Genomic DNA, 11,781 nt, shown 5'->3' with positions numbered 1-11,781 from the left:
TGTTTTTTCTGGATTGGAGGAAAGCCAGGTACACGTTAGAGGACCTCAGAGCGTTTTCACAAATTTTAAAACACCCTTACTATGAATGTGGCTGAACTTCAATTTCTTGCATGTTTTTGTCTTGGTATCCCCATTGAAATCCTCTTCATTACTTCAATTATTGTTGATTATTTTTTACACGATACATATCTTATACATAACAATAGTGCTATTTTATAATCCACATAGCTGACGGCTTCATTCAAGTGGAAATTAAAGTAAGGGATGAAGCAATTGCTAATGACGGCGGCGTTTGGTATGCATTTTTAAAATGCGTTATATGTCGATTTTGAATTTTCAGATGATAAAAATAATTGTTTTTTTATCATAATTGGAAATTGACATATCAAACTCGTAACAATTTCATGATCCAACATATAAATTCCTCAGGCGTTTGAAATAGCCCAATAGTGCAGTGCGATCAGGAAGGTTATCTCTAATGACTGGAATTTCCTTAAAATTCTCAGCCCATGCATGCAATCTGGGGAAGTTATGAGTTTCCATCAAGGGAGTCTTCAACCCTAGAACTTCATCCACCACTTCCATCCAGTGAGCAATATATGCAAAAGCCAAGTCTATTAATCCGATCGTGCTGCCCCCAAAAAACTTCTTCTCTCCAAGGCCATGATCTTCTAAGGGTCTCAGTACTTCCATGCATTCCTTGGTTGCCTTCTCTTGTTTTTCCTCAACCACCTTGAAGAGTGCAATAAAAACGAAACCCTACATCGTGATAAACATCGATTAATTTTTTTTTGTTAAAGGTCAACAAAAGAATACTATTAAAATAATAAAGCATTTTTGGACGGAATAAAATAAATAACAAAAAAAATATCTTAATACTCCACCTTCGGCATTGTCATCAGTAGAAAACTCTAGACAATCACAACTAAAAAAAAAATGATAATTTTATGACATAAACTAGAATCACCTTCTCTTCGAAGAATTTAATCTAGAAATGAGCTATAGTTTTCTCATAAGCATCTTTAGGAAGCAATGGATTCTCCGGCCACGTCTCTTCGATATATTCGAGGATTACGATGGATTCAGCGATTGGTTTTCCATTATGAATAAGAACTGGGATCTTCTTGTGAACTGGGTTAGACTTTAAAAGCAATTCACTCTTGTTGAAGATGTCTTCCTCTATGTATTCAAATGGTACACCCTTCAGTTTAAGAGCCCAGATGACTCTACTACTAAATGGCCTTGCCCAGAATCCAATTAGCTTCAATTCTTCCATTTCTTTGAGAGATAAACAGAGATGATTAAGATCAGAAATCAGATATGGTGAGGCTAGCTTCTGCACCCTTAAAAGTTAGAAACTTCAAGTAGAATAATTTTGTTTTCCCATAAAGGGTAAAAAATAAAAACTGGCAGACTTTGTTGACCGTTAAGCAAAACTGAACTTTTTCCAAAGAGGAATCCATCAATTAACGTCACTCTTTGCGTAAGCTGTGACACACGTAATTGATATCTTTCAGAAGCCATCACGATTGGTGGGTTTGCTTTGTTTTCTGCTAATTACAATTTTTTTTCTTTTGTTTCTTTCTTCTTGACGGGTGTGTTTGACCATTGAGTAGCCTCAAATGAAAGCGAACTCTCAGCAAAAACACTGTCTGTGGTCTTATAATTTTTAACTGATTCATTGTTAAATGGTTCTTGCTTCTCAATGCTGATGCATGATCTTATCTAAACATATCACATGGGATTTTAAGTGGTTGTATTATTATATGTAGAATATGTTTTTGAAGAAGAGGGAGAGAGAAAATTTTATAAGATATAATGTTGGAAAAACAAAGTAGTAGAGTAACAATTTTGAAGAAGAAAACGAAAAATGTTGAAGAATTACATACGATACAAGATTGAACGAATCCTTCTGTGAAGTAAAAACAAACTCTCACTTTCTCATCTTTTGAAGAGATAATATATAAGAAAACCCTAATCCAGAAAGTATAAAACTACTTCCAGAGACCCATCCAATCTTGTTCGAACCTGAACCAACATAAGGTGAAATACATATCAAATCGAAGATCTCGGCGATCTTTACAAGAGTCAATGCCCATGGCACTGATGTATGCATGTTTGGACCATCCTGACGTAGTTCGAAAGCGAAATAGCTCACCTAAGAATCACAAGTTCACAACACTTTTTAGACTAAGATCAAACTTCACCAATAACATATAATTGGTTTGTGAAAACATTTTAATGGCAACTTCTTATGTTGTTTCTAATTAAAATCATTTGTTTAAGAAAATTTTCATCTTTTTTTTAGTTTGAAGTGATTATCAGAAACAACATGTTCTCTATATAACGTTTGTGTGGAACTTATTAGTTTTCATTAAACTATGTGTGATGTGTAATTTTTATTGTTAGGTAGCTAGGATATACTCTAGATTGGTTGTAATTAATTAAAATTTTAAATTGAATTCCTTGGGAGGTATCAGGAAAGAATTATAATGTAATAATATCAATTCATACAGAAGAAAGGGTTCTCAATTGATTCAAGCGTTATACCTATGGAATAAGAATTGAAGAAGAGGAGAAACCGAAGATTTCACATCGTACTTTTGATTTTAAAAAAAAAAAATCAATCTGATTTATTATGTATCTTTCGCTCAATAAGAAAATGAGTCAAATTCTATAAGATCAGATCAAACCTATGGGACTAAGGAATGATGGAAATAAATAAAATAATATTATAATTCTAAAACGTACTTTACAATGTTTTGTTTTACTAAATGGCCAACTTATATGTATGAATTGATTCGACCGAAAAAGACTTTTATGAATTGAAACTTGATATGTGAACATGGAGGCTCGGTTTCGATCTATTCATTTATAATTGGGCGGTTATGATTGCCTATGGAATTTTGGATCCAGATCCTCTACTGCCGAGCTGTCCAGTAGGATCGTACTGCCCAGACACAGTGCTACATGCAAAGACCGCTTTACCCCCACTCGGGCAAGGCGTTTGGACAGGAATAAAGCGGACATTGTGCGTAGCACCGTGTCTAGACAGCTCGACAATAGAGGATCCAAATTGTGGAACTTCTCTCTTTTTTTTGTTTGTAATGATAGAAAAGAATTCCCTCAAAATACAATGTTAGGGAATTTTTAACCCATTTTTGCCACTTTAGAGTGCAAACAAAGCCATTTTTGCCACGTAATTGTAAGTGAGAAAAATGAAAATGCACCATTCCCTTCTCCATGCAAAATGGGCAACAACCGTATATAAGGTCATCTCATTGGTGGTACACATACGATCTTGAGCATTAGAAACCAAGGGAAAAAATTTTGCTACTACCCGGGTTTGCAATCAAAGAATTGGAATAATTCACTTCTCCTTTGAACTCACAATTACCTTTCTAGAATTTTAGTATTTTTTAAAATACACTTTTAGATTCTGTTTCTTTGGCTATGAACTAGTACGTAGCAGGAACATTCCTACAACATGATCATGTGCATCACCGTACAATCAAACCCTTTGTCGGATAAGAGAGTTTTGATCATTTTGATTCCCTATTGCCTACATCACACGATTATATGCATGACCATACATATATGATATTACCTTTTGCCTTATTTTTATGAAAAAAGAAAAAAAAAATTATCTCTAAGAAAACGAAGGGAAATCCCACGTATTCCCGACAGCCTAGATACTTTTCCGATAAGATTTATCTTACGTGTAATAGATCTGTGACATCAGGTAGATGTGAAATGTGGACTAATGGAGGAGCAAGACAAACACCACCTATTGAATAAATAATCAAAAATCTAAACCTAATTTTCTATTGGCAAAAAGTTATGTGCATGATCGTGCATCAAGTCATTGGATGGACATGAATTTTTATAATACATAGTCATGCACTTCATCCAACAGTTTAATACACGACCGTGCACATAGCCTCTCCCCTTTTTTTTTCTTCTTTTTTTCTCCCAATAATAGTCTCTACCAAAAGTGCATTCCAACAAAAGGTCCCGGACCCCCATTTGATAGAAATTCATCAAATGGCATCTGAACCCTTAAATAGATATTTGACCATCCAATACCATCATGTTACATGGAATAAGAGGAAGTTTTTATTCAATGCATGTATTGGTTACTCTCTCCCTCTCTCTCTCTCCCTTCCCTTGGTCCCCCTTCTTCCCCCAATCTCTTGTTGGGGGTACGATGTCTTGTATTATGTCGCTTGGTTTGTTGGTTGATTTCGAAGGGTCATTAAGAAGACAAGGGATTCGAAGCCTCATCTGAGAGAGATGTGAAGCCCTTTAAGGATTACATGGATATTTCGAAAAAGATTCCTATATAGGGTTTCACTATAAATATATAGCGAGAGTTCATTCTCTATAACACAATCTGAGAGAGGTGTGATCAGGACGAGCGACTGTAACCCTATTCTCCATTGATGACTAAACAGATCTCATCTCATGTGAACGTAAACAATCTTACCGAACCACGTAAATCCTTGTATTCATTGTGTAATTGTTGTTTGTATTTTCCATTCTTTTCTGCATCATGTTAGATTTCGTTTTCAACATCTCTCTCTCTTCCCCTGGTCCCCCTTCTTCCCCCAATCTTGGCATTTTATGTTATTCAATTAATGGTCAAATTGTAAGCAGTGAGGTGTGCTTTTCAAAAGGTTGCCTTGCTCATGCTCTCCCCACACGATATAAACGGACAGAATCAAAGTGTACATTTTTTGTTTTGCCCAATTTCTTAAATGAAAATGCAAATTTTTTTAAACCATTTGCCTAAACATAACAATTTCATTTTCTCTAGTACGTACATTTCAATTGCCAATAAGAAGAGTTGTTTCGCTCCTTCCCAGCATATGTTAGATTTGCTTATCCCTCACAACTAATGGCTCTACAACCATTGAAGCTCCCATGGTCGGAAGACCTGAAACCATTACAGATTCTTCAACTTCTTCTTCTTCTCTTCATTCCTTCTTTATTTATTTTAAAGCTCACTAGATTAAGCAAGAAACCCAACAAATTATTGCCACCATCTCCACCAAAACTTCCCTTTATTGGAAACTTTCACCAGTTAGGGACACTCCCTCATCGCTCTTTTAGAGCTTTATCTCACAAGTATGGACCTCTCATGCTCATGCAGTTGGGTTCTTCTCCAACTCTTATAGTTTCCTCCGCTGAGATTCTTGAAGAGATCATAAAGTCTCATGATGTTGTGTTTTCAAGTAAGCCTCGAATGGCTGTTGGTGAGAAGCTTTTCTATGGTTGGAGCAATATTGGGTTTGCACCCTATGGTGAGTATTGGAGACAGGTGAGGAAGTTTTGTGCACTTGAGCTTTTAAGTGTTAAAAGGGTTCAGTCATTCAATTTTGTGAGAGAAGAAGAAGTAGATATCATGATTGAGAAGATAAATCATTCATGTCAAATGGGTAACTCAATTAATATTGCTGATTTGCTACTTATTGTATCCAATAACTTGATTTCTAGAGCTGCTTTGGGTGGGAAATCCCAAGGAGAAGACAATAATGAGAACAAAGTATGGGAAATTACAAGGGAATTGGTAGCAATCTTTGGAACATTTTGTGTTCGTGACTTCTTTCCATTGTTTGGATGGATTGATACACTCACTGGCTTGCAAAGTAAAATAAACAAGACTTCCAAAAGGTTGGATGCCTTCCTTGATCAAGTGATTCAAGAACATCTCATCGGAAAAACGGGAGATAAGCAATCAAATCAAGAAGATTTTGTAGATCTTTTGCTCCAAGCTCTTAAGGATTCAACATTCAACATTCCCCTCACTCACAACAACATCAAAGGAATTCTTGTGGTATATCTATCTATCTATCTATCTATCTATCTATGCATATCCTAGTATCATAAATTTCATTTTAATGGCCATTTTGTTTTGCAGAGAAAATCTAGGATATATAAATTACGGAGAAAGAGTGCCACCCAGTTGCGCAGCGCATGCCGCCCCTGTGCCCAGACACAAGGACGCGCGTAATTACCGCTGCACACCCTAGGAAGATGGAAATGATTAGGGGTGCGACAGTCATTTTGTACTCCCATGTGTCTGGGCGCAAGGGCGGTGTACGCTGAGCGACTGGATGGTGTTTTCTTTCCCTATAAATTATATTTCCTAGAATACACATTTTGTATTGTAGAGAAATGAGAATGTCTTAATGAAACCCCTATAGATGTATTTAGAACTTGACACCTTGTTTTAACTACTGCCCGATTTCTTATTCCCAAATGTTCTTTAAGTTGGGGGTATAAAAGGATTTTCAAAAATTATTTGAAATTGAAATGTCATTATGTCATTTTCAAAAGGGTGTCGTTATCATACACATATTTCGAATACACATGTGAACTGACAATATTTATTCTCATTGGAAAAAATTGTGTAATATTAAAAGTAAAAAAGTAAGGCTACAAATTATTTACACCTTGACGGGTGTTTGTAAAACAATTTTGTCCCCATGAGTGTCCATGCATGTTTTTGCTCGTGTACACATCTTATCAACTAGATATGAGAACATTTTTTAATAGATTTTGAGATTTTTATATACATCTACCTTTTTAATTTTCATATCTTATAGAAATTCTCATTATTAATTTCTTCTCCCATGGATAGGACATGTTTGTTGCTGGAACTGATACAACAGCTATAACTGTTGAATGGGCAATGTCAGAGCTTATTAGGAACCCTAGGGTGATGAAGAAAGCACAAGAAGAGGTAAGAAGAGTGGTGGGGAAGAAATCCAGGGTTGAAGAAGATGATATTTGTCAAATGGACTCCTTAAAGTCCATAATTAAGGAAACCCTAAGATTATATCCTCCTGGGCCCTTGTTGACTCCACGAGTATGTACCAGAGATACTGATGTCAAAGGTTACCATATCCCTTCTAAGACAACAGTTTTTATTAATGCATGGGCAATACAAAGGGACCCCAAATTATGGGATAATCCAGAAGAGTTTATACCAGAGAGATTTACCAACAGCCCACTTGATTTTAAAGGTCAAGACTTCAAATACATTCCTTTTGGCACAGGGAGAAGGAGTTGCCCAGGAATGTCATTTGCCTCTGCATCTTCTGAGTTAATTCTTGCCAACCTCTTATACTGGTTTAACTGGGAGTTACCAGGGAATGCCAAAGGAAAAAACTTAGACATGACTGAAGCTCCTGGTATTGCACTTTACAAAAAGCATCCTCTTTATCTTCTTCCAAAACCTTATCTTTTTTAAGCTTATAAAATTAGTGGTTTTGTGTTTCTATTTGAAGGTTGCAGATCATCCTTCTGGTATAGGAAATCTACAATAATCTATATAAAATAATGTGATGATCAAATTTCCTTTGGTTGCTTCATTTGTCTTGTTTTGTTTGATTGGGAAAGAAAAGAATGTACAATAGGATCTTTTCATCTATGTTTTGGCATGGAAATTATATATTGATTGATAATTGATTCTGTTATCATAACCACCCCAACCCCCCCCCCCCAAGAAAAAAAGAAAGAAAAGGACTGAAAATTAGGTGGCTCAAAGTGAGGAATAATTATCACCTCCAATTTATGGGCACCTCCAATTCCTCTAATAGGTGGAGTGGACCCCATCTTGGGCAAAGGGTAGGGTGGTCATTTTTACCCTCATGTGAGAAATTGGAGAGGACAGCGAATTGGAGGGGATAATGATTCCAAAGTGAGTAACTCACTCCCATGTTTATAAGCAAACTTGAATAAAATTCAAGATTAACTTCAAGAGTATTTCCCAGGCACATAAATTTGGCAAAAGGTTCCTTAGTTTGTGCATACCATATTGTTGGAAATGTGTATAATAAGTCCAACGATTAAAGTGCCTAATACATTTTTTTATGCATATTAATGTGAGTATATATACGTGTGTATATTGGACTGGATCAATTGAAAATCTTGAATGGAATGTTGTCAAATGCATAAGAAACAAATACTCTTGTTAGTAACATATGATTGGTCTCCTGACCTGAGAGGTATTTAGCGTAGCAGTTAGGCATTATGGATTTTGATATACCAATTGTTGATGTCTCTAGGACTAAATACCGGTGCGCTAGATTCATGTTGTCGACTTGTGTATGAAAGAGATGTTTCAACACAGAATCTACTTCGATCATGTAGTAGAGAATATCACCCCGGAGCTAGCTCAATTGGTTTAGGACGGTGTGGGTTATCACAAGCATCCCCAGTTCGAGTAGGAGAAATAAGAATTGTTTTATCTAAGATGTATATATTGGTAAATATATTTAATTATGAAATTATTTTTCCAATACTATATTCTAGATATATATCTCAATGGATCCTACCTCTTTTTGACTTAAGCAAGCATAGGATTCTTATATAATAGTATTGACCATAGTTAGCAAAAACGGGAACGGTAATAAAACAGAGTTTTACGGTACGGATTTTAAAAGGTAAAAAATTGCAAACGGATGGTTAAATAAAATGGTCAAAAAAACAGAGAACCGTAAAAAATGAAAAACGGACAGTACGGGTTTTAAACGTTTATATTTCAAAAAAATAGAACAAAAAAAATGCCACTATTCTCATATAAATTGAGGAATTTTTATTTGAAATACATGCATCTATTTTCGGTATCCATGTATTGACTTTGAGTTGAAGGTGATATCATGAAAATGTAGCCCTTCGAGTCATCTTTACGTCGGGTGAAAGAATCAAGCCAATCAGAGTTCGGGAGAGAGAGATATGGTCAGTTAAGTCCAAGGTCTTAAAAAAGGCCAAAAAAGATAAACGTATTTTAAACATGTTTTAAACGCGTTTAAAATGGAAATGCTTGCCGTTTGCCCTTTTTTTACCGTATGTTTGGGAAGCATACGACAAAACGTGTTTAAAACGATAAAAAACAGAAACGTGTTTAAAATTCCGTTTTAAACACGCTTTTGCAAACAGTGGTATTGACCCTTAAATAAGAACTATTATTACTATAAAATCTTAAAAAGGAATAAAAAGATAAAAGAGATAACACAGTTTAAGCAATGGGGAAATTTCTGACCATTGGATTTTTAGGATATTGTCTAGATTGGTCACTTCAGCCTCAATTTAAATCATTTCCCCTCCCATGTGTGCTATGCGTTATTTTGGTACCCATGATCAATGAATTGCTCAATGTTTTCTACCTTTTTCTCCTATTAGTGTTGAATCGAGTATATGGCATTTGCTCTAGAGCAATTGGATGCGGATAAAAATCCTCAATGTGCGCTGTGGTGCGGCCTTGCGAACTTGACATGTAGATGTGGCAACATCCAACGATGCGAGCTTGAGATTTTTTTTTTCTTTTCTCGAGCTTGACACCATTGGATGTTATCGTGTCCACGTGTCAAGCTTGCAAGTGCGCTGCAGAGGATTTAAATGTTCACATTAAATGTATACTCACACTTATGCCTTGGAATCTCCATCCCTAGGTATATATGGTACGACGACCATATGCATATGATGTCCAATATTCTCATCCCAATCGTGAACAGTTTTAGTTTAAAACCTAAGGACTACCAAAACCCATTAATCAAATCATGCAAACTAATTTATTTACTCCATACAAAATATGGATTTGCTGAACACATTTCCAACAGAAGTTTCAGCCATTTAATAGACAAGAGATCATGTGAATTGTTCATTCGTTAACTTTTAAACCTAAATTCAATCAAATATTCTAGTGTTTGATTAAGTTTTTCCTTAAGACAACTATTACTAGAAGTTGGGTCTCTACAGAGAGTGGGCTCTGACTAAAATGGAATGAAATACTTGGATAACATTAGGGCTGTAAACGGATCGGATTCAGCTCGGATAGTGCTATATCCGCATCAGCATACACATCCGATTAGCTATCCGATGGATTTGGATAGTGCTAAACAGATACGGATACGGATCGAATATGTTATTCGTTACATGTAAATATAGCTTGTCGGATAGTTATAGTCTATCCGTATCCGCATCCGTTTAGCTTTCGGACGGATTCGAATAGTGCTAAACGGATACGGACACAGAATCAAAAACGAATTTCGACTATTCATTTACACCCCTAGATAACATATGGGCCTATAAGTTGCTTTGTATTATTGGGTTACTTGGACCAGATTTTCTTCGTATAACGAACTCATGCCATTTCAAAACTGGCTCTGCTTTGTTTTGAAGTTTTTTTTTTTTGGTTAAAATATTTTGAATCATTTTACCTCATTTTTGTGGGGGTAAACTATTCCAATTTATTTTAGTATGTTATCATCGAATATGCATAAAGTTTTCTCACTTGGCCATTTGGGAAAGGATCTCCATATCAGCACACCTAGTTTTGCCATATGGAAGATTGATAGAACCAATCTATCCGTTGGATATGTAGGAAATAATCTAAATAGGCCTAAGTGTTGAATTTTAGCCTCCAATTCAACTATTTACCCTCCCATCTAATGTCATATCCTCTCTTGTATGTTCATACTTTTTTTCGTAATCTCTCTTGTATGTTCATGCATCTCCACTATAATCATGTCTATCATCTAGGTAGTCCCATATTTTTCAATTCCTTATTTTACCACTTGGTAAAGTCATATTGGTCTAAAATATAGCACGTAAGTAGGGAGTCTTAGGCTGTGTTTGGTATGCATTCTAAGTCGATTTTACATTCTTGAATGAAAAACAGAAATTATTTTTATCATTCGAGAATACAAAATCGACCTAGAATGCATACCAAATGCAGCCTTAGTATCCCTGTCTACAAAGTTTCATTATCATGTGAAGTGCCATGTGATCCATATAGGTGCCAAAGATTCCTTCGTTAACTACCATGTAGGAAAACAATGTTCAAATTGTATTTTATTTTTAGGGAGAGGGTTATCCAAGCAAGCATCATAAAGGAGCAAACCAATGAGATGCGATAAAATGTTACCGTACAATTTATTTCATGTCAGGAGATAAAAAAATAGTAGTGTCCCCTACCCCAATGGCTCAGAGAACTTTTTTCCATATTTTCATTTGGAACAAAGAACTTTGTTTGAGAGTATGACCAATACTAGCGTCTACCTCTCTGCTTCCCCTATGAAATGAAGTCTTTATCCCTTGATGCGCAGGAGAGAGATAGATACAAGGAACACTAGCGTAAGGCACGCTCTCAAACAATGAATATTTCTTTTTTTCAATTTTTTTTTTTCTTTTTTAAAAAAAAAAGAAGATTGTCTGTGATGCTTGTGCCGGACACAGAAAACACAAAACGATCTCATTGGCGGGATTGAAGAAGGCGGCGGCTGCGGCTTCTTCGGCGGTGTCTTCAGCGGCTTGTGCGACTGCTAAAGTTTAGGCTGCTTCGGAAGCATCGGCCAGGAGGGTGATAAGGATGTCAAGCAGAGATGAGAATGTCTGGAGCTGATCGATAAGCTGGTAGGTATCGGCAGCAACTTCAAGAGGGACTTCATAATCCATCACCCCAGCCCTGTGAACTGAAATGAAAAATCTCACCACCATTACGGCAGTCTGGCGCCGCCTAAGGTAGGAGACGTCTGTAATTTCTTGAAAGAGGAAGGCCAATTCCGTTATAAAAGTTGTTTTCAAAACCCAACCTTGGAGGCTGGACTCTGGAGTACAAACTTCCAAAAATGCGAGTAAAGATTCGGATTCCATTTGAGGAATTTTGTCAGTTTCTGAAATTTGCTGATTTCATCTCTGAGAGAAAGATCGAGTTATCCTCTTTTGTTTCTTTCCAGCCGTGGCATCGCAAAATCAAGTAAGCAACATCTCTCG

General features: G+C 36.1%; 1 protein-coding gene and 1 pseudogene across 1 annotated transcript; one reads left to right on the top strand and one right to left on the bottom strand.

The window, feature by feature from the left end:
• Positions 1-402: 402 nt before the first annotated feature.
• LOC122668906 lies at positions 403-1,322 on the bottom strand (annotated as a pseudogene).
• Positions 1,323-4,857: 3,535 nt separating this feature from the next.
• On the top strand, positions 4,858-7,473 carry LOC122667198 (cytochrome P450 71A1-like). The gene is made up of 2 exons (XM_043863434.1): positions 4,858-5,836; positions 6,644-7,473. Exons 1-2 carry the CDS (start codon positions 4,898-4,900, stop codon positions 7,253-7,255), a joined length of 1,551 nt encoding a protein of 516 aa, XP_043719369.1. The 5' UTR covers positions 4,858-4,897; the 3' UTR covers positions 7,256-7,473.
• The last annotated feature ends 4,308 nt before the right edge of the window (positions 7,474-11,781 follow it).

This window comes from Telopea speciosissima, chromosome 7 (genome assembly GCF_018873765.1).
Source record: "Telopea speciosissima isolate NSW1024214 ecotype Mountain lineage chromosome 7, Tspe_v1, whole genome shotgun sequence".
Classification (NCBI taxonomy): Eukaryota; Viridiplantae; Streptophyta; class Magnoliopsida; order Proteales; family Proteaceae; genus Telopea; species Telopea speciosissima.
This window is presented reverse-complemented; position numbering and strand designations above follow the sequence as displayed.